The sequence below is a fragment of the Citrus clementina genome, unplaced genomic scaffold, assembly GCF_000493195.1.
Source record: "Citrus clementina cultivar Clemenules unplaced genomic scaffold, Citrus_clementina_v1.0 scaffold_3, whole genome shotgun sequence".
NCBI lineage: Eukaryota > Viridiplantae > Streptophyta > Magnoliopsida > Sapindales > Rutaceae > Citrus > Citrus x clementina.
The window spans coordinates 46912248-46934579 of NW_006262339.1; the positions used below are offsets into that span (position 1 = coordinate 46912248).

At 35.6% G+C, this 22332-nt stretch overlaps 4 protein-coding genes across 10 annotated transcripts in view; 3 read left to right on the plus strand and 1 right to left on the minus strand.

Moving 5' to 3' along the window:
- Positions 1 to 5734: 5734 nt before the first annotated feature.
- Positions 5735 to 8425, plus strand: LOC18049084 (probable protein phosphatase 2C 2). 2 transcript variants are annotated; one of them, XM_006444515.2, is made up of 4 exons: positions 5735 to 6105; positions 6908 to 7105; positions 7193 to 7428; positions 7546 to 8425. In XM_006444515.2, the coding sequence occupies exons 1-4, from the start codon at positions 5905 to 5907 to the stop codon at positions 8114 to 8116; spliced, it is 1206 nt and encodes a 401-aa protein (XP_006444578.1). In that variant the 5' UTR covers positions 5735 to 5904; the 3' UTR covers positions 8117 to 8425. The 2 variants fall into 2 exon arrangements, with proteins under 2 accessions (XP_006444578.1, XP_024044837.1); XM_024189069.1 differs by having other exon boundaries at positions 6017 to 6105; positions 7015 to 7105.
- Positions 8426 to 9994: 1569 nt separating this feature from the next.
- On the minus strand, positions 9995 to 12256 carry LOC18048797. Of its 2 annotated transcripts, XM_006444517.2 has the most exons (7): positions 11751 to 12256; positions 11525 to 11624; positions 11340 to 11435; positions 11164 to 11216; positions 10687 to 10735; positions 10496 to 10543; positions 9995 to 10287 (listed from the first exon to the last, which is right to left on the minus strand). In XM_006444517.2, the coding sequence occupies exons 1-7, from the start codon at positions 12008 to 12010 to the stop codon at positions 10213 to 10215; spliced, it is 681 nt and encodes a 226-aa protein (XP_006444580.1). In that variant the 5' UTR covers positions 12011 to 12256; the 3' UTR covers positions 9995 to 10212. The 2 variants fall into 2 exon arrangements, with proteins under 2 accessions (XP_006444580.1, XP_024044779.1); XM_024189011.1 differs by lacking the exons at positions 9995 to 10287; positions 10496 to 10543; positions 10687 to 10735 and adding an exon at positions 10791 to 11050 and having other exon boundaries at positions 11751 to 12255.
- A 5171-nt stretch (positions 12257 to 17427) lies between these two features.
- On the plus strand, positions 17428 to 18618 carry LOC18048798 (peroxidase 5). The gene is made up of 2 exons (XM_006444519.2): positions 17428 to 17655; positions 17830 to 18618. The coding sequence occupies exons 1-2, from the start codon at positions 17428 to 17430 to the stop codon at positions 18616 to 18618; spliced, it is 1017 nt and encodes a 338-aa protein (XP_006444582.1).
- Positions 18619 to 20886: 2268 nt separating this feature from the next.
- LOC112100171 (ubiquitin-40S ribosomal protein S27a-like) overlaps positions 20887 to 22332 on the plus strand; it is a 3567-nt gene continuing 2121 nt past the window's right edge. For 3 of the 5 annotated variants that reach the window (XR_002906488.1, XR_002906489.1, XM_024188692.1), the window contains exon 1: positions 20923 to 21549. Coding sequence is in view for 1 of the 5 variants with exons in the window: in XM_024188692.1 (XP_024044460.1) it covers positions 21126 to 21549 (424 nt within the window). In the remaining 4 variants the exon portion in view is untranslated. Of the gene's footprint in view, positions 21550 to 21945; positions 22084 to 22332 lie in introns of all 5 variants that reach the window. The other 2 variants (XM_024188691.1, XR_002906487.1) reach the window with 2 other exon arrangements.

Sequence of the window (22332 nt, forward strand, 5' to 3'; positions counted from 1 at the left end):
GGAAGAATTTAGCAGCTGATGGTATAATTTTATGTTTGATCATCTTTGGATGGGCTGGTAATTTCCCTATATTAATCTGGTAGATTATAATTTTCAGGAATTTAATCAAGATATAAGAATATACCACAAGCACAAGCTAATGCTATTATTAAATTATTGTCAAAATTCGTAATAAATGAGAGAAGTTCGAAGATAGACTTAAAGTAATGTTAAAAAGCAATAGAACTAACAAGGAAATAGCCGTATGTATGTTACTATATTTTTAAATTAAAAAAAAAAACTGCAGTATCTTGCACTGTTAAATGCCTTTTTAAGTAGGGTGTGATTATATATAGTGGGGGTTTGGGGATTTCCTCACCAATATGTCTAATCGACTAATCGTTTTAAAATGCCAATACATAAAACAATTATCTTCCATTTGAGGCTTTCGGGCAACATCAGCAAATAATATTTTAGCTAGTCGATAGCTACAATGAAACATGGATAACTCTAAATCTCTAATAGATAATGTTATATTCTTTTTTGTCCGCGCAAGTTGTGTTTGTGGCATGGTCAATTATTAGATTTTAGGCTATCGTTCAGCAGAATCAGCCTTGATGTTATCAAATATCAATAATATTAGGCTTCTAAGTTGTCACCTAAAATTCCACCAGTACAAATCAATGAGAAATACTATATTTTACAATGATGAAAAATCTGTCACATCAATTTATTTGTGCTTGCAGTGTCATCGGATGATCATGTGCAAAATGTAGCACGACGCTAAAGGTCCAGACACAATTGAATTTTGTAAGTAATTTCTTTTTTCCCTAGAGTGCTGTTATTTATCCTGAATGTTTATCTCGAATTTGCGCCGCGAATGTAAAATGCACCGTTTAGTTTTATTTGTTTTTGAGAAGCACGTGTTTCATTTGCTTTGTGTAATTTGATTGCCAGTCAACGTGTCTGGTTTGCTTTTTTCATTTATTACCTCCAACTGTGCAGCACCTATTTCATTTGTTTTTTCCTTCCATATTGTTTTCGTTTAAGCGGAGTAGAGACTTCATTGCAGCGCTGAAAAACCCTAAATGCAAAATTTCATTTGGAAACTGCAAAATCGGAACTAGTTTGTGAAAGTGCTGAACCTCTACATTACAAAACTCGTAAGCATTTATTGTTCCTACATTAATTTAAAACGTGTGAGGGTAAGAGAGAAAAGCAAGAAAATGAGAAACGTGTGTGTGTAATAAAGAAAAGCTAAGGAAAGGGAAAGTGAAAAAGGAAAGTATTAAAGCAAATGAAACACGTGCTTCTCAAAAACAAATAAAACCAAACGGTGCGTTTTACATTCGGGGCGCAAATTCGGAATTAACATTCGGGGTAAATAGCATTTTTCTTTTCCCAATTCATACAGAAATAGCTTACATGCCTTCACTTAAATATGTAATATAGGTGCTTACATCTCAGCTTCAAGCTGAGGCAATCAAATTTGTAATTATCAAAGATTGATCATATTCCCAAACCGATATCGTTGCTGTCACAATGACCCACAACCGAGACTGGCACCATGAGATCCAAACCTTCGCTTCGCTCTGCCACCAATTTGCCGTATTCCACTGAGAATTAGGTCTTGCCACAATCACCAATGAATTCTTCTTCACTACCATATTAACAATCAAACCTAGCAGTATTCACTCGTTCAATCTTTGTATTTACCATTTAGGTTACTGGTTCAGTCAATGGACTAAAGTTTATTTGTTGATATTCTTGAAATTAGGACTTCGCTTCGATTTTTTAATTGGCGGAGATAAGTGTACGTCTCTGATTTAGGAATTTGAATTTCTTGTAATTTTATGTTCTCTTTTATAATTTTAAATGTAAACAGTCACAAATATTAAAAAAAGTTGGGTGTCATCACAGTTTTTAATTGGGTGTTGTAAGAAGGATAACTCTTCAATCTATTTCCGGGCCTCGACTGATTTCAAAGTGAACCACATTTAATGGGCCAAAATCTGCTAAACGTAAAAGGATCTTTTAGGAATTTTTCTCGTGGACTTTTAGAGATATCTCAATACACCCCCATTTGAAACCAATATGCAAGCCTGATTCAAAGCACAAAAGTACAAAACTTTAAAGAGCACGCCAAGTAAAAATATAAAATGAAACTAAAAATAAGAAATAGGAACCAAAAATAAGACAATGGAAGACCAAAATAATTTTTTAAAAAAGGACTTGATGGATGACATCACACGGCAAAAATTTTAAAAAATATATATGTTTCAAATTTTCTTTTAATTGTTTTTTTCATTGATTTCTTTTCGTTCAATAAAAAAATAATGAGAGAGTGGTGATGGGCTTTTAATTGTTATCTAATTGTTGTTCTTTGTTTGTTTTTATTTTAAAAATAATAACTCTTCATCTTTATCCTTATTTTTATTTTAAATGAGAAATTATTAGCCATAGCTTTTTAAATTGTCCTATTATAAAAAATATTGCAGCACTTTCAAGCTGCATCATTCATCCACCCTAAACTTACAATCTGTAACATTTATCTACTAAATCATTAGCTTCTGTTAGAAAATTAACAGAATTTTAGCAAAATGACCATTTTGCCATTGAGATTCAATTTATTGTAAAAATACATAAGGAAATTATTAGCTATATACCCTAAGTTTATCTTGTTATAAAAAATACTGTAAACATTTGAATTTATTTTATTTTCTACCATAAGTTTGTAAACTGTGTCAACTACCCACAAAATGTTAACAACACAAGAACATTTAAAAAAATTAAGTAAAATAGCCACTTTATCATTTAATTTAAGGGTATTTTTGACCTTGTACCATGAATAATAGGAATAAAATAAAATTTAGCTTTTTCAAATTATGAAATCGAATTTCAGAATTGGATTGATTGTGTGTTTATGAATTAGGATTTAAGTAATTTATGGAATTAATGTGAGCAGAAAAATAGAGTTTTAAGTGTGTTTAAATGAATATTGGTAATAAAAAATAGTATTTTGTTTTATATTTTAAACTATTATTTTATTTTGTATTTAGTATATTAAATATCTAAATTACCTTTGTGACATTATTGATTACAAACAACGGTTAACATTTTGGCAGACGTTTGACATAAATTACAAACTTAAAGTGAAAAATTGAACAAATTCAATCTTTTATAATATTTTGATAACAAGATAAGCTTAAGATGAAAGACTAATAATTTTTTATTCTGCATGTTAAAATATTTAAATTACCCTTGTGACGTTATCACTTTAGAATGGAAGCTAACCACTGGTAGATGAACAATACATATTGTAAATTTAGAGTGGGTAAATGATATAATTTCAAAGTGTTGAAAATTTTTTAATAACATGATAATTTAAGGTTATGTGGCTAATAATTCATTGAAAGATCAAATTATCCTTATGTTACTAATTTTAGACAGCAAATAACGCATATGAAGATGAGTGATACCTAGTGTAAATACTGTGTAAAATTAAATAAATTTCAACTTTTATAGTATTTTTAATGACATGATATTTTAGGATGGATAGTTGATCATTTCTCATAACTAAATAATAAAAACTAAAAGAGAAAGGAGAAAAAGAAAAGATTACAATTTCCCAAACGTATCAATCTCTCCCCTGAGCGGGGACAGAGCTCCCTGTAAATAATAATTAATATTGAGTTATCCCTTTCCAAAAGCGATTAGTAGGAATATTAGGCGTTTTTATCTTTGCACGCAATAAATTGTGGACTTACTTGGTGGTGGACACGAGGGAATGCCAATAGTAATATTGCTTCTTTTCTTTTCTTTTTTTCCTTCTTCTCTTTTTGACAAAGAAGTAATATTGTTTTTGCTTGAAAGAAAGGCATGCATTGCCGTGGTTGTTTCACAAACGCATCTTGCAGTGAGTGGCTAAAGGTGTCCTCTGATCATGAATTGAAATTTATTTTATTAAAAGGACCAGCCGCCATGAGTCTGTCCAGACTCTTAGTGTTGTCAAGCAACTAGAGAGTAGACACCACCACAAGCTCTTTTAATTATAAACTAATACTGCGTGCGGTTCAATGGAAAGAGCTCGGCGTAGAAGTCCGTGTCTGCAAGATTGGCGGCACCTGCGCAAATTATTAGTGGGCTGGCTAGTTGGACAACAAACAAAACCCACTATGGCACTATTACTTGCTTCTAGCCAGCTTTTGGTTCAAGTTGTGTGCAGCTAAGGCTGTTCGGCAGTACCCAAAATGGACCTCTCCAATTTTCAGAGTCCATACAGAAATATATATAGCAATAAATACAAAACTATAAGCAAGTTGTTGGAGTGCCTAAAAGCTTAACGATAAGAAAGAATGCACTAGAGGCTCGGGCTCAGGCTCAGGCTCACGCCACGTCAAACATTTATTCCCAATCCCACCCCATGTTCTGCGATATGAATGGAGAAAATAAACAAACAAAAGGGCAAAAAAAAAAAAAAAAAAAAACTAAAACGGTCAATTTTGAGGGATTACCCAAGCAACTTCCCACCGTTTACCTAATTGTTGACGTCAATGAACCGATTAAAATCTTATTTTGGAGATTTTTCAGCACAATTGTTATTGTTAATTTCACTTGAAGTCGGGGCTGAAATAGGTTAAAGCACCCGTCAATTGGAGTTGTTGGTTTGAGACACGTATGCTGGCACCGAAGTTTCAACGGGGGCCATTAAATGGACAACAGCCGACAACCAATTGGGTTTTGAATTCGCACATAGTACTTCGGCAATTTTACAATAGAATAAGAGTTGATGATGAGGACAATTTATTTGGCCACTGAAAATGAAACTCCCAATTGTAATTTGACGACATAGGATCACTGGTGTCCCATTTCAATAATTTGCCTTCGATAAACGTCAATTAAAATTTTTTATTATACTACAAAAACCGGAATCCGATCCAATTGTTATCCTCAATTTTGGACTTGTTTACGAAATTTCATGTTCCACATGCCCAATAAGGCAGGAGCCGAAAATAAATCAGACTTTCAACGTGTGTTCCGTACAAAATACTGACGTATAAAACTAGACAATTGTTTTACAAAGATTTGCGCGGAGGCTCCAACTTCCAACCATCGCCAGACGAGTCTAGACTTACCACGACCGTCCAAGCTGGTGGGGTCCGCCACATCTACGATCCTGCGGACCTGCGGTCTATGCAACTGTTACTGCGGTGCCCGCAAAGATTACAAAACACGTGTCATTCACTCAAAACAAGGGGGTCTTTTCATCTGTATACGGCTGTACACAGAAAGTATGGATTCCGATCGAGATTCGCACCTCACGGTACAATTCTTTTCAACAAGTGTGAACGCCGACTAAGAAAATAACCGCAGTTATAAGAATCCTTGTCGGCTGAAAAACACGTATTCCCCAAAGTAACCCTGTAAACCCCTCGTTTCCATTTTACCCCTTATTTAATTTGTCACACAAAGTCAACTTGACAACTCATCTATGGAAAGTACATGAAGGACCGTCGTGTCATTTTGGAGGAAATAACAACAAAAGTTTGAAAGCTCACGCGTCAATCTAAAAACATTCACGTGTCCATCAAGCTAAGCTTTTGGTTTTAATTCTTGCCTGTGTGATCAACAGACTCCCAAATCATATGGCTCCCCGACTCACGCGTGTCCATTAACCGAACTACTTTCACCGGTAGCCACCAGTTACCGGTCTCCGAGTCCTGACCCTATATATACCGGCTCTCGCCCACTGACTTCAAAATTTGATAACTTGCGCGAAAATAAATAATAACTCTTACAGAAGCAAAAACAACAGCAACAAATTTTAGACTTTTATTTATTTAATTTTGTTTTTTCCTGGAACATTTGGATCTTCAGAAAAGATTTGAAGAGAGGTTTTTGCTGGTTGGTAAATGGTTGTTGAAGATGGTAGCTGAAACGGAGATTGTTTGTTTGCAACAGAGCGTGCCTGTGTTGGATGTTAATGTTAATAACTACTTTCGTAAAGGGAATAAAATTGAAGAGATTCAAGATATTGTTACGGTTACGCCGCCGGTTTCTCCGAAAAGTTTTAACCAAGTTCGTGTTTCGGAGCCTGTCTCAACCGACCTGTGCAGCTCTCAAGTGGTTGGTTTCCCTTTCTAGATATTCTTGAATTATGATGGGTTCTTTAGTTGATTACATGTAGAGCAGTTTTATGTTTTATGATATCGAATTGATTATTTGCTATCAGCCGACTTAAATACTTCATTTGGATGATGTTTTTATGTTAGTTGCTGAAGAATTGTTGTTGTAGTGTAGTTTCTTGTTGAAGCATGAATTCTAGAGTCTTGTTGGTGAAAATTAATTGATCTTCTCGGTAATTACTTTTGACACGGGGCTTCCCCTATTGACTTTAATCAATTTGAGATTTTTTCTTGGACACAGGTTAGTTATATGCCAACAAAACTAATGTATATCATCCATAGCGACTAATTTCTTTAAAAACTTTTGAAGAATACAATCGGGCTAGGTTAGATTTGAGGAATCTGATTCTTTGATGAAAAGATGTGGAATTCACATATTATGTTTGACTGACTTGACCACTAATTGGTAAAGCGATTCATGTATCATGAGAAAAAGGCATATCTTTTAGAACTTTACCCATTTATTTATTTATTTATTTTGGGTGCAATTTAACCTTGCACAAGTGCATTGTTTTCACCTTAGTTGACTGGACATGATAGAGGACTGTTTTTGTGAATATTACCATGTGAATGGATGAGCTGCATTAGATACTTATTCTCATCCATGTGAATTTGGAACTACTTTCTATATATCCATGTGTGGTTGGTTTTATAGTGAAGTTATTTGTAATTTCTTTTTGGACAGCTGTTATCTTCTGAATCTGAAATGGTATACTTAATGTCAGATTAATTTTCTATTGTAGGATATAAAACCTGTAGAAAAAATTCCAGATGTGAGTCTTGAGTCTGCCGTCCTGCAATTTGTCCCCAGCATTCGTTCTGGTAGTTTTGCTGACATTGGTCCTCGTAGATACATGGAAGATGAGCATGTATGCATAGACGACCTGTCCTCGCACTTGGGACCCTGCTTCAAATTTCCCAAGCCAAATGCATTTTATGGGGTAATTAACCTTTTTGTTTTGTACACTTTTTCTGGCTTAATTTGGTGAAATTACTTGTTGTATGTCTGATGAACGTTAGATTATCAGGTGTTTGATGGTCATGGCGGTCCTGAAGCGGCAGCATATATCAGGAAAAATGTGATGAGATTTCTTTTTGAAGATGTTAGTTTCCCCCAGTCTTCTGAAGAAGATGATGTTTTCTTGGAAGGGGTGGAAAGCTCCCTTCGGAAAGCATATCTTATGGCTGATCAAGCTCTGGCTGATGACTGCAGTGTTAGTAGCTCCTCTGGGACCACAGCCCTTACAGCTATGATATTTGGAAGGTAAATTCTTTCTTTTGGATCTTTAATCCCTCTATGCACCCTGATTACGGTTGCCCTTTCTTCTTTCTTCTCTCCCTTGCTGATTGATACGTATTCCTCTTCTTCTTCTTCTTCCAGGTTTCTGATGGTAGCTAATGCTGGTGATTGCCGAGCAGTTCTCTGCCGGAAGGGAGAGGCAATTGACTTGTCTCAAGACCACAGGCCGATATACCCGTCAGAACGTAGGCGGGTGGAAGAGTTGGGTGGGTATGTTGATGATGGGTATCTGAATGGTGTTTTATCAGTCTCCCGGGCCTTGGGAGATTGGGACATGAAGCTTCCTCGAGGTTCTTCTTCGCCACTTATAGCAGAGCCAGAGTTCCAGCAGATGGTTTTAACAGAAGGTGATGAGTTTCTCATTATTGGCTGTGATGGAATCTGGGATGTTATGTCAAGTCAGCATGCAGTTAGCCTTGTGCTCCGAGGACTTCGGCGGCACGATGACCCTGAGCAATGTGCCAGGGACCTTGTCATGGAGGCCTTGCGCCTGAACACATTTGACAATCTGACTGTGATTATTGTATGCTTCACTTCCCTTGATCACAGGGAGCCGTCACCACCTCGGCAACGGAGAATGAGGTGTTGCAGCCTGTCTGCAGAGGCTCTCTGCAGCCTGAGAAGCTTATTGGACGGCAATGACAGCTGTTGAATGTAAATACAATCTAGAAAAAATCTCCTGATTATAGGGGAGGGGGGGTATTTATACTGTTTCTGGCTGCTTCAGCCCGATATTTTACAAAAAGCAGCTAGCAGTTTTGCAGGTGTGGTCATGGTTGGTGTACATATCGTGACATGTGGTGGTGGTGGTGGTGAAATGGGTCCTATAATATATTATTTCTGTGTAAAGTCATTGTGGATTTTTTATAGTTGATGATCTAAGGTGGTCGCCCGCATGATGTCATTTTTTATTTGTGACGGAGACTGTATTGTGTACATGTACCATCTTAATTTAACAAAATTTTCTTTGTTTTTCTTTTTATTTTTTCTCAAAATTCGTAAATAACACGTTCCTCTGTCACTTTCTTATCTCACTAGTATCGCTATTATCACAGCTTCGATTGCACTCTCTACTGCGCCAACGAACGTCTAATATTGGGCTTCTCCGGAGGCTGAGGTATACGCCGAATGCAGCATCCTGGCTGTTGGGCTAGCGGTTAGATATCGAGTAGCTGGCTAATACTAGATTTCAATTGAGCTTAAATTATAAATAACTAAATTTAATGGACTTAATAGTGCGTTTACTCTCTATGAATCGCCATTAGTTTGTCTCGAAATAAGTTGAAATTAGAATGGAGAATTAAAATAAAAATAAATTATTTATTTAAGTTATAGGAATTTAAATTGGAGTAAATTGTATTTCAATTAATATATATTTTTATTTCCACCTCTTCTTATGTGAATGAATTCCCATTATCATTCTCAAACTTGTAAATCCTATTTAAAATCAGTTCTCTTTCTTTAATGTTTTTAGCAAATAAACATAACTAAATCATTTCGATCTTTCCCAATCCAAAAATAAATGCACCCTAAATGTTTCCCAAAAAAAAGAAAAAACTAAAACTAAAACTAAATGCTAGAGATAGTAGACACACTTCCATAAAGTTTTCGAAAGAAGTATCTGACGGGCTTAACAGTGGCCCAATCCAATACAGGCAGCTCTACGAGCTGTTGGGTGGGCCTCCTTTTTTCTTTTTTTTTCAACCGGATCACTTCAGTTTGTTGTTGACTGTTGTAATTTCTTCATGTCTACCACTTGTCACGGGGTTTCAGCTTTCTAGTTTCAGAAACTGATTAAAGTCCAATCAGAACAAATCTAGTTGAATCTTGAATGTTGAATGCCGAATGCCTTTTGTATTGTTTCTGTAACGGGAAATAATCCTTATCAATTTATTTCAAAGAACAAACATTGTAAGAACTTCTCATGTTCAGTTTCTACGAATCGCAACTTAATTGGTGGCTTAGGCTACATCAGTCACCCAGAAAGTAGGGGAGCAACAACTAAATTGATGCCAGTAAGATATTTCAAATACGGATTCCTCTCAGTAAGTGAGGGATCAGATTACGGTGGCTTCCTGAACGATTGCTCAAAGCCCTCAGCATGTTTAGAAACCATGTCCACTGAGAATGTTACCTCGAAAATACTCATCAGATTCCAAGATTCACAGCACTCTGCATTATACTTCATATACGGACATTCTTAAGTCCATTGCTTTGTCATGGAGCAGCTCCACGTGGGTTCTGGTATATGTGTCACGTGACATTTATTGACGTTTAACTTTTTAAGATAGTTCCTAAACCTTTGAGATCAAGATCCGGTGGTTCTGATTGATAACCTGGATTTAGAGCTCCAGGGAGATTGTGGTATTGCGTTGGGTTAAAGAATACTTTTCCATGATGTTGCGTGTGGGCATATAAGGAAATGCATAGGACTGATTCTGCCATTTATGGTGATTATAATTGCAGAAGCTCAATATATAAGGTATCACTATCAAGTAGCAACTATGCAGCATCCACGTATAAAAACGGCAGATGCATGTATATTCAAGTACTGTAGTTCGATGCTAGAGAATAGATTTACATTGAGAGTTTCGGTTTGTATGAAGCCTTCATCACTCTTCATGACGGGCAATACAATCAAAAGTCAAGAAAATTGTAATCCAATTTATAAAATGATAGCCACAGTGGAAATCAATAACTTGAAGTTTAATTAAATTACCCAATCCAGACCATCGAAAATTGAGTCTGCTAATAGCTTTTAGCAAATGTTGCAAAGCGATCCAATCCACGTCTAAGTAGGGTTTCAAGAAAAGGTTTAAGTGCCTGAAGAAAATTAATGACAGGAAACATGATTAAATACTTCAAGCTACTTAGAATATCAAGAAAATCCCTATTTTGAAAATAATGAATTATTCATCTAATTGACAACCAAATGGCACACGAATCTTCTGGCACTAGTTTTCTTTCCAATTAGAAGCATTCCTCTACTAAGAACCCACAATACAATCTAAACGAAGATGAGAATACTTACTGATGCAAAGGGAACTAAAAGCTGAGGAACTTCATATGAAACGGTAAGCTGAAAGAGAAAAACATAAAGTAAGGGCTCACAGAGGCAGTGAACGGTGGAATGTGATTATAATCACGTATAAAGGAAATTTCACACTTCTGTAAAAAAATATGATCTAAAATCGAATTATATAGTCTACAAAGTGGCCTTACTTCCACTATGCATGATGAAGGACCTTTGGGAAAAAACCGAACAGCACCTCTGCCACATGACAAATCAACTTATCAACTCGGATATAAACTCAAATATACCGGTATCCAATAAAGAAAGGCGTTTAATAAACAGATATCATGTAACATGTAGATGATCAAATTTTTCGTAAGTTACAAATGGCAGAACTTGGAGGAGTAATAAGGACAAGTGAACGAGTAAAGAGTCATGTTACGTGCCAATGCTATGTTTTAGATGGCAATGCCTGATCATAGGCAATATGAAGACATAAAGAGGTAATGTTAGAGCCTTCATAAAGGTCCTAAGATGTTGCGCTTTCCACCCAAAAGGTTTTCCTCCTGAAAGCTATGGACAGAAGATTTTGAAACAAAGAATCTAACTCATTGATTCTAGATGGTAAATTCAAACAACATTCTTGCAAATTACAGATTTAACCTACTGAGATTTACTGTGGTTACCTGTTAGGCAGACCTTCAAGAGATCTCCAGTGGATTTTCTGATTAGGAATGGGCTGCAAGCAGTAAAAGAAACAAACATACACAAAAATCAACAAATCAATTGGATGAAATAATTTTTTTTTTTTTTTTTGGCTTTTCTCAAAATGTTTCCATATTTCACAATCACCAGTCCTCACCTGCATATTTCTAGCAAGCCAAGAGAATTCAATATCACGACCGAACGCTTTATACTTGAGCGACCATTTTGATAAATCAGGCTTGTCTTCCAATATCTATTACATCAAAGTCATTGTCAATTTCTCCTAATACCTAACCTGAAGAAGTAATTAAAATATTAAGCACACGAATGGAAGGCAGGCACCTTTACAGATGAAATGAATGGCATCCATCGGGGAATTGATTCACGATCAGAGTAAGCATTGTAAGCCACTGAAACAGGCACGTCGATCTCACTCTTCACCCTGCATTTAATTTGTCCAAACTAAAGTTTATTGCAAGCACTCCTTTTTTTTTTCTCCAACTAAATGGAGTTAATATTAATAATAATAAAACCCAAAAAAAAAAAAAAGAGGAGGAATTAATATTACGTGCAATCCTGCCACTCCATGACAGGAGAGAAAAAATGCCTTGAGGGAGTGAAGATGGAGGAGCTTCGCTTGAAGGATCCATGTGGAATGGGGACTCCGAATAACAATTGACGTCTTAAGGAAGGGGGCTTTAAGTTTCGACCAATGGATGTGGAAGCGGAACTGAAAACAATAAGACTTGTGTTTCTTTGCAACAAGTGGGTGAGATTCAATGGGTTGGGGCTTAAACTAAAGGTAAATGCTGATGCTGCTGCAGACATGCTTTTCAAGGAGAGGCGATACTATTCAACTAATGGTCCGAATCTGACCGCAAAAATTGTATAATTCGTGAAACTGAAAACAAAGTGTTTTTTTTTGGCCTTTTCTTTCCAGCTCAGGCGTTGTGTGTTGTTTCCGCTACTATAGAGTAGACCAATCGTAGCGTGGTTCGGAGACGGCGAAGGTCAGCCACGAGTCCACCACTTTACCGGATGTTCCAACGACATGTCGTCTGCATTCAATATTCTTAGAAGTTGGAAAATCATGTCTTGAAGTAGCTCAGCGGTCAGCCCACTAGCAATTAGCAGCCATAAGACACTCATCCACTTCAAAGTCCAAAGTGAACAAATGTCTCCTCTTGTTGAAGCCCAACAGCCCATATGTAAAGTCTTTCACCCAAAAAAAAAAAAAAAAAAAAAATAGTGCTCTTCACACCCCTTTAAAATCCTTATAAAACCCTATATTTGAAATCGTAGTTCTACTGCTAGAAGAAATGACATGAAAATTGAAAAGGCAAAATGAATCTAATTAAAATAAAAATATTTTTACACTTACAAATCATGAACCCTCTCATCTTTAAACGATATGATTAGTTTTTATAAATCAAAATAATTTTCAGACAATAAAGTAATAAGTTATATATAACGATAAGATTTTTATGAAAAAAAATGATAAAAATTTAATTAAGCTCTATTATAATCTTTTATTCTATGTAAATAATAAGTGGAGTTTCATAAGAGTTTTTTTTTTTTTTTTAAAGAATGATAGGAGCTTCACTAAAAATAAACAGCCCATATGTAACATAATATACATATATATTGAATATAACATTTAGAGATCAAATAGTTTGACTTTCTAAAAGATATGATACATGCCTACTTTCATGAAATACGTCATCATTTTAATATGCAATTTATCAATATATATGATTATAATTAAATATTTTATTACGGCCCTAAATTCCATGTGGGTTAAATAATATAATTTAAATTTAGGGACACCATTCTTTTATAAACCAAATTTTAAGGATTAGTTTTATCCGTGAGTTTTTATCATTTGATATAATATGAAATCAATATAAGTGGACAAGATACCTAGTTCGGTCAACCCTACGTGATAAAATGTTAGGATCTTAAATATCATATGCGCTAGAAATTATTATCTAAATAAGAATATAAATTCATAAGCATCCTTTCGTTGCAAGCTGATATGTTCACTTCTTGTTGTTTCGAAGATTGAGCATCCGTTTGGAACTCACATACATTATGGGCACCACCCATATTTCTTCCATTGAGCTTGTTTAGCTTTCAGGATTGAAACGGTATAAACTGACTCGCGTCCTATTCTGCTATTAGCCAGAAGTCAAGTTAGAATCGATCCATTTGATGAATTTGGCAATTCGCAACATGTCTCTTCCTATTCCTATTTAGATTTCATCTAGGAAAATGATGTTTGCCCCGGGTCAAACCCCGAAGCAATTAAAACGGCGTCGTTTCAATGCTTTTATTTTTTGTCCTGACTTGTTATGAAACGATGTCGTTTTGCCTTGTATAAAGTGAAAAAAAACAGAACCCTGCTTCTTCCTTCTTCTTCGTTTTCTTAACCCAGCTGCTTCTTCCTCTTCGTTGCTGCAGAACCCCTAATCAGGCAAACATCAGCGGCTTCAACTTGGACAAGTTTCGACATTGTCCCTTGAAGATTGATTCTTGCGTGTTGATAACATTCTTGATTTTTAAACCAAAAAAAATTAGTCAAAAGGAGTGACCAGTGATCAAATCCCAAAAGTTTCACATTCAAATGATGCTGACAATTATAATAATTGACACAAACCATCCTTTTGGAGGGGGAAAAATGGGTGGCATCGTGGAGCCAAAAAAAAAAATGCATGCCAGTTTTCCAAGGAAAGTGGCCCAGACTCCAAGGCTTGGTAAATGATAATGATGCAGAGGCTGCGGCAAGACGATCTGCAGTTGGGTTGTGGTTGAGCAGTTGAGTTGCTGGTGAAACGTGGCTGTTTCATGAAATGAGAAGAAGGAGAACAAAGAAGATGAAGCAATTAAGTTCTGTTGATGTTTATCCAAGCCAAACGTCGTCGTTGATAGCAAATGAAAACAAAAACAAAATTAATAGACAAAACGGTGTCGTTTTAGTCAGTTTCGAGATTTGACCCGGGACAAATATTAGCGCTCTTTCATCTATTGTCTTGTGTTTAATGACAATAAGACTAGATCCATGTACAAGCTCCGTATGTTTGGTTATAGATTTTGTCAGACTTTCTAATTTGCTGGACAACATAAACCTAGTAGCTACTAAATAATTCTATGCCCAGATTACATCATAGTGATGGTGGTTTCTATGTTACTGTGGGTTCGCATTTCAGATGCAAGAAAGACAAATTATAGTTGTCATTTAATTACCAAATTTCACATTACAACTGTTCATGAACGGATACAAGGGAAAGAGACCCGTCGCAATTTCTTGAACCGGTTACTAAAAATGAGAGGTGCTATACAAGGCCAGACTCGATGAACCTTCGGTAATAACATTTAAGAATAATGTAAAGATTATATATATATATATATATCTGCAAGTTGATCGGTTGCGTGCGCTGGTAATTCATTTCCCTAGACAAATTTAATACTATTATAACCCCGAATCATGGAAATTTTCAAAGAAACAAAAAATAGCAAATATCATTCTTTACCATGCGCGGGATTGAGCTTATTACATCTTAATACAAGTTAATTTCATGCAATTGCATGAAAGCAGCGGTGGCTGAAACTGCTTAACGTACAAATTATGAATTAAAAAAATAAAAAAGAAAAAGAAAAGTAAAGTTGACAAACGAAAGAGGATGGAAACAGAGTTTGATAGTTTATTAATTAATTACATCCTTACGTCAATGGAAGAATAAGTTAACACAAAACAGTTCAAAGTTAGAAAACTTAAATCTACCTCAAGCAATTAATATGCATGGTTACAGCTACGCATACACGCTATTGGCTCAGAGTAAACACGAACTCCACTTTCTTTACACATAGCTTCCTTGTCCGCATCTTTTTTCACTTATATGTATAAATACTCCCTCACAAATCACCTAAATCCTCCAAAATCAAATCAAATCAAATATCAAAAGCCTCACAAGTTCTCCTATATCTTTTAATTATCTTATCTCTTAAACACAGCTAGCAATGAGTTAAATACATGTACCGTACGCGCGATCCACTAACATGCTTCCACGTCACCGATCAATAGTGTATATAAATTTTGTCCAATAGAATTATGACACCTCATCAGTTAATGCCACATCATCGGTCAATGCCACGTCATCGGTCCGTATGTGTGAACAGTGTCATGAACAGTAACATGGACAATACCGCACATGTGAATAGTGCCGTACATGTAAACAATGACATTTTTCCTTTTATACTCCTCCTAAGGTTTTCGACTGTCTTGAGTTCAAAAGTGATGTCCGTTTTGCCGTCTGATTTCTCCTTCATTGTGAAATAACCATGATGCGTCTAAAATACATAAAATACTTAATTAAAATAAAACACACGTAATTAAATCACAAGAAGCTTAAATATATAAAAGTAAGGGTGTTAGTAAGACTTGAAATGTAAAATGATGATTTTCTCCTTTATAAATATACATTTTCTAACACTCAACACATAGGAAAATGAATTCTCGTGATTGGATATAGTATCATGGCTTTGAATTTCTTAAGATGATGTGAAGACTTTTTTTTTTAACTTCTTTATTTTTATCTGAAGATCTGATGTATAAAATTAATCTACCTCAAGCAATTAATATGCATGTAATTGCATGAAAGCAGCAATGGATTAAACTGCTTAACGTACAAATTATTAATTAAAAAAAGAAAAAAAATAAAGCTGACAAATGAAGGAGGGTAAAGATTGATAGTTTATTAATTAATTACATTCTTATGTCGATGGAAGAATAAGTTATCATAGAAAGGTTCAAAGTTAGAGAACTTCAATCTACCTCAAGCAATTAATATGCATGTAATTGCATGAAAGCGTATGGTTCAAAGAGAACTTCAATCTACCAACAAGTGCGTAGATCAACTAGTAAGTGGTTGTTCTAACTTAACTAAGGTCCTCAGTTCAAGGCTTGGGAATGCAGCTGCGTTAAATACTTATTGAGAGAGCTTTATCGCCCTAGTGGTCCTACCCGACTCGAATATGGATTAATCGAGACCCAATGTAGTTTTAGGATACCATATGGTTTAATATACAAAAAAAGAGAACTTCGATTTACCTCAACCAATTAATATGCATGTAATTGCATGAAAGCAGCAGTGGATTAAACTGGTCAACGTACAAATTATGAATAAAAAAAAAAAAAGAAAAGAAAAGTAAAGTAAAGCTTACAAATGAAAGAGGATAGAGATTGATAGTTTATTAATTAATTACATTCTTATGTCGATAGAACAATAAGTTAGCATAGAACGGTTCAAAGTTAGAGAACTTCAGTCTACCTCAAGCAATTAATATGCATGTAATTGCATAAAAGCAGCAGTGGATTAAACTGCTTAACGTACAGATTATGAATTAAAAAAAAAGTAAAATTGACAAATGAAGGAGGATAGAGATTGAAGTTTATTAATTAATTACATTCTTATGTCGATGGAAGAATAAGTTAGCATAGAACGGTTCAAAATTAGAGAACTTCAATCTATCTCTAGCAATTAATATGCATGTAATTGCATGAAAGCAACAGTGGATTAAACTGCTTAGCGTGCAAATTATGAATTAAAAAAATAAAAAAGCAAAAAGAAAAGTAAAGCTAACAAATGAAGGAGGATGGAAACAAAGATTGATAATTTATTAATTAATTACATCCTGATGTCGATGGAAGAATAAGTTAGCAAAGAACAATTCAAAGTTAGAAAACTTCAATCTACCTTAAGCAATTAATATGAATGTAATTGCATGAAAGCAACAATGGATTAAACTGCTTAATGTACAAATTATGAATTAAAAAAAGAAAAAAGAAAAGTAAAGCTGACAAATGAAGGAGGATGGAAATAGAGATTGATAGTTTATTAATTAATTACATCCTTATGTTGATAGAAGAATAAGTTAGCATAGAACAGTTAGTTTGAAAACTTCAATCTACCTCAAGCAATGAATATGCATGGTTACAGCTACGCAATCTACCTCAAGCAATTAATATGCATGGTTAGAGCTACGCATACACGCTAGTGGCTCAGAGTAAACACCAACCCCACTTTCTTTACACATAGCTTCCTTGTCCACATCTTTTTCAACTTCCATGTATAAATACTCCCTCACAAATCACCTAAATCCTCTAAAATAAAATCAAATCAATTATCAAAAGCCTTACAAGTTCTCCTTTATCTTTTTATTACCTTCTCTCTTAAACGCGGCTAGCAATGAGCTACGCTAAGATGGACTCCTGCATGATCATGTGCATCCTCATACTGGTCTCCACCATGCCTTTGGGAACATCAGCAAATGCAAAGCTCAAAGTAGGCTTCTATAAATCAACTTGTCCATCGGCAGAGTCAATTGTGAGAAAAGCCGTAAACAAAGCTGTGTCTTGCAATCCTGGCATAGCCGCAGGCCTCATCAGGATGCATTTCCACGACTGCTTTGTCAGAGTACGTAAATGCATGCTCTTATTCATCCTCATCGTAATTAATTGATTATCAAGTATGTTTGTGCTTGGCTTGATTCTTTTCGCTCAATTAATTAAAATGATATGAAAGTAGTTGTCGTTCGTAATTAACGTATCTGATATATATATATATCATTTTTGTCTGCTGCATGCACAGGGCTGTGATGCTTCCGTGCTGCTAGAAACCATACCAGGAAACCCACCTTCAGAGAGAGACGATCATGTCAACAACCCAAGCTTACGAGGCTTCGAGGTGATCGACGAGGCCAAAGCACAAATTGAAGCTGTGTGCCCAAACACCGTGTCATGTGCAGATATTCTAACTTTCGCTGCTCGCGACAGTACTTCCAAGGTCGGTGGCATCAACTACGCCGTGCCAGCTGGACGCCGCGATGGACGAGTCTCTCTCAGCAATGAAATTGCAGAAAATCTCCCTTCTCCTACCTTCAACGCGGAACAACTAGCTGCAAGGTTTGCTCGTAAAGGAATTTCCGTAGACGAGATGGTGACACTCGTAGGAGCTCACTCCATTGGTGTCTCTCATTGCTCTTCATTCTCCAAGCGTCTTTACGCTTTCAATACAACTCACCCACAAGACCCTTCAATGGATCATAGATTCGCTAATTTCTTGAAAAATAAGTGCCCGCCGCCACCACCAACAGACGGCTTAGGCTGTACTAGGGACCCAACAGTGACACAAGAATTTGTGACGCCTAATCGTTTGGACAACAAGTACTACCGGGAACTGAGGAATCACCGAGGGTTGTTGACTTCGGATCAGACTTTGATGGACAGCCGGTTAACATCAAAGATGGTATTGGACAATGAAAGGAATGGAGCAATGTGGGGAACAAAATTTGCTAAAGCAATGGTGCATGTGGGATCCCTTGATGTGCTCACTGGCTCACAGGGTGAGATCAGGAAGCATTGCAGTTTCGTGAATTGAAACTTTCCAACAGGTTTAGGGTGCGTTTGGGATTGAGGTTAAACAGTTATAGCTTGAAAGTTATAACACAAAAATATTTTGTAAACACTAGCTGCTGTAACTTATAAAGTATGTTGATATAAATTTCACTTGTATAATAAAAAAATTATTATATCTTTAATAATTTTACTAAAATTATTATTTAAAATTTATATTTATTGCATATTACTAATTTTTATTTGATAATTATAATTTTTTTTCCACATAAACTTAAAAAGTTACAGCACCTCAATCTCAAACAAGATCTTAATTTACTTCCGCTGGTGATGAAATCATTTTGTTCGAATTTCTTTTGTATTAGATCGATCTCCAAATGTAAGTGTGAATTGACTGGTTAACTAATTGTACATATTAATTAGTATTAAAACATTTCAAGTATTCCAATTTTGTAAAGTGTAAATTGTTTTCTGCTCTGTAACTTGAGATGCAGTCTGACATTTCTATAGCAATTACATATATACACGCTTCTTTTAAAAATGAAGTAAACAATTATATGTCATTTTCTTCGTGGGGTTCAGACGCAATCTCCAGACAAATATATATACGTTAGATTAGATACATGTCCAAAAATGATAAAACATCTGGCCCTTCGCATGAATGCACGTAAAGTTAATAATTATGGAATTAAATATCAGTTATTAGTAATAGTCAGCTGGTCTTTATCATCATAATGCTCTGATTAATTAGTTCATTAAAGTTGTATTTTCTTTATTGATGAGAAAGTCCCCGGTTGACCGAGTAGACGGCTAAGGTGAATTGTGTCAATCAACCCATCGTAAGTATTTCACTTGGAAAAATGCTACTGTCCGAAATGAAGTGACAAGATTTTGCCCGCAAGACGAAAAATAGAGCAACCATTATGGGTATTTTCGTCAACATGTAAAAAGTAAACTGAAATTTTACATTATTTTATTTTACACATTTCTGGTGAAGTCTGGCGAGCTTGCTTCAGAGTCCGCGCAAGGTAGCACTGCTGTTTTACTTCCGGCGGACTCTAATAAAAAATAACAAAAAAAGCATTTAAATTCTGCTGCAATTTTAATTGAGTAATGATACAGCCACAAACTCTTGTACAAACTTATTTTGTACAAACTGATGTGGCATGATAAGATTGGTTGAATTAAATATCACTTGGCCCACATGATTTGTTTTTATTAATTTATATTTTTATTCAACCAATGAATTAATGCCACGTCAGTTTGTACAAAATAAGTTTGTACAAAAGTTTGTGGCTGTATCATTACTCATTTTAATTAGGCGTTGTTTGGAAGAAATTCAAGAAAAAGAGTATATTGAAATTCTTTTATAATGTTTGGTTTGTTATAAAATTATGCAAAGAAAGGAAATGTTTATTTTTTATTTGGACAATTTCACCCTATAGTGTTAGTGTTAAACTTTCAATATTTATCATAAATATAGTTAACAAAATTAAACAATAAATTTATTAATATATTATATAAATAATTGATAAAAATTATTTAAATAATATACTTAATATATTATGTTGGTGGCAACGGCAACTTTCCGATGATTGTTAAATTTATATCTCTATTTGTGCAAAATAAATAAATAAATAAATTGTGTTAATAAAATTGTTTAAATTATTACTTTATTATTATAAAACTGATTATCTACAATATTAAATTGATAAAATAAAGTTGTAAATAAAATTATTTGATAATATTAAATAAGTTAATGAAAGACTGAAGGATAATTTTACAAGTTTTGGCTTCCACTAGAAAATGAATTTGAATTCATCACTCTTTATTGAGAAATCTAAATTCCACATTATGATTAATATTAAATTTTAATGAAAATTAAATTCTGTTATATTATGACCGACCAAACAACGGAAATAAGAAAAGAATTCAAATTACTTTCCTCACCCCCTTTCCCTTCTTCAAATCAAGCACCGCACCTAAAGGTCAGTGATCATAGGAAAATGGATTCTCATGATTGGATGTGGTATCATGGCTTTGAATTTCTTAAGATGATGTGAAGATTTTTTTTTTTTACTTCTTTATTTTTATCTAAAGATCTTATGTATAAAAGTAATTAGAATACACCTATACAAGAGGGATATATTGTACTTTATCCCCCCTAAAAAGAAGCAAAGGCTAATGCATACATAATAAACACCACGTTAGAACCTCAGACTTGCATCAACATCTTGATTGACTATATAAACAAAGTACATGTTTAATTGATAGTAATTTTCTTACCCGGTAGCCAACCAATGCTCCCTGCTGTCTTAAATTTATTTCTAAAAGAGTACAGAGCCTCGCGAAGCATTGGGTCAGTTTCTATATATATTTGATTGGGCCAGTAGCGGGCCTAACTTCAGAAATTCTTGTAAACAGGCCATTCAATCCCACAGTACAAAAACCCTACTAGCTCTCAACTTTCATTAATCAAACACAGCCTAGCCGTAGAACCTTCAGCCTCTCTGGGTCACACAGCCAAACAAGATGCAGATCTTCGTGAAAACCCTAACGGGTAAGACCATAACGTTGGAGGTGGAGTCCTCCGACACAATCGACAACGTCAAGGCGAAGATCCAGGACAAGGAGGGTATCCCACCGGACCAGCAGCGCCTCATCTTCGCCGGCAAGCAGCTCGAAGACGGGCGAACCTTGGCCGACTACAATATCCAGAAGGAGTCGACTCTGCACCTGGTGCTTCGGCTTCGTGGTGGGGCCAAGAAGAGAAAGAAGAAGACATACACCAAGCCCAAGAAGATCAAGCACAAGAAGAAGAAGGTGAAGTTGGCTGTGTTGCAGTTTTACAAGGTTGATGATTCTGGGAAAGTGCAGAGGCTGAGGAAGGAGTGCCCTAATGCTGAGTGTGGTGCTGGCACTTTTATGGCCAGTCACTTTGACAGGCATTATTGTGGTAAGTGCGGTCTCACCTATGTTTACCAGAAGGCTGGCGGAGATTGATTGCCCTCTCTGTCCATCTCGTTTTTCCTGTTGAGATTATGCTCCTGTTCTTTCCTAAGTTTTTTTTTTTTTTTGGATATTAGCAGTTTTGGTCAAATTAAATGCTTCTATTAATTGATATCCCTGGTTTCTTCATTAGAATTTGTTCCATGATTATGTTTGCCATAGCAAATTTGGGAGTTTTGTAAGGATTAACCACCGTATGGTTTCATCTGCTGGTGGCGCGTTTGGCAACCCCTTTTTTAAAATTTAATTGCGCCGCATATAGTGCGGGGAATTTACACAAATAGCCATTAAAATTTTCCATTTTTCACTTTTAACCCCACTAACTTATTTCAATCAATATTAGCCAAAACTAAAATTTCAAGACCAAAGTGCCCTCTCCATCTCTCCCCCAACTCCACCTCTTTCACGTGAGATCTCCAAGAGGCAAAACGGCGGCAGCTTCAACCATCACCGGCGACGGCTTCACACACCATCAACATAAGTAAGCCATTTTATTTATATTTGATTAATTAAGAATGAAATTTGAGAATAACAATGGTGGTGGTAGTGCTTGTAATGGTGGTTGTGGATTTTGGGAGTGTGTTGTTTTGTAACGGAGATTTTTTGTGCGAAGGGTGCGTGATTGTGCAGTGGGATTGGGTTGCAGCGCCATGGGTGCAGCACCCATCGCGCGAGCTCGCGCGAGCTGCAGCAAGCAACGCGCGAGCTCGCGCGAGCTGCAGCAAGATGG

Bases quoted from the DNA above. Each gene is read 5' to 3' on its own strand.
- LOC18049084 (XM_006444515.2), top strand. From the start codon at position 5,905: ATGGTAGCTGAAACGGAGATTGTTTGTTTGCAACAGAGCGTGCCTGTG. The intron at 6,106-6,907 runs GTTGGTTTCCCT...TTTCTATTGTAG, and splicing joins ACCTGTGCAGCTCTCAAGTG to GATATAAAACCTGTAGAAAA. The intron at 7,106-7,192 runs GTAATTAACCTT...TTAGATTATCAG, and splicing joins AGCCAAATGCATTTTATGGG to GTGTTTGATGGTCATGGCGG.
- LOC18048797 (XM_006444517.2), bottom strand. From the start codon at position 12,010: ATGTCTGCAGCAGCATCAGCATTTACCTTTAGTTTAAGCCCCAACCCA. The intron at 10,544-10,686 runs GTAAGGCCACTT...TTTCTCTTTCAG, and splicing joins CTTCATCATGCATAGTGGAA to CTTACCGTTTCATATGAAGT. The intron at 10,288-10,495 runs GTAAGTATTCTC...AATTTTCTTCAG, and splicing joins TTTTAGTTCCCTTTGCATCA to GCACTTAAACCTTTTCTTGA.
- LOC18048798 (XM_006444519.2), top strand. From the start codon at position 17,428: ATGAGCTACGCTAAGATGGACTCCTGCATGATCATGTGCATCCTCATA. The intron at 17,656-17,829 runs GTACGTAAATGC...CTGCATGCACAG, and splicing joins TCCACGACTGCTTTGTCAGA to GGCTGTGATGCTTCCGTGCT.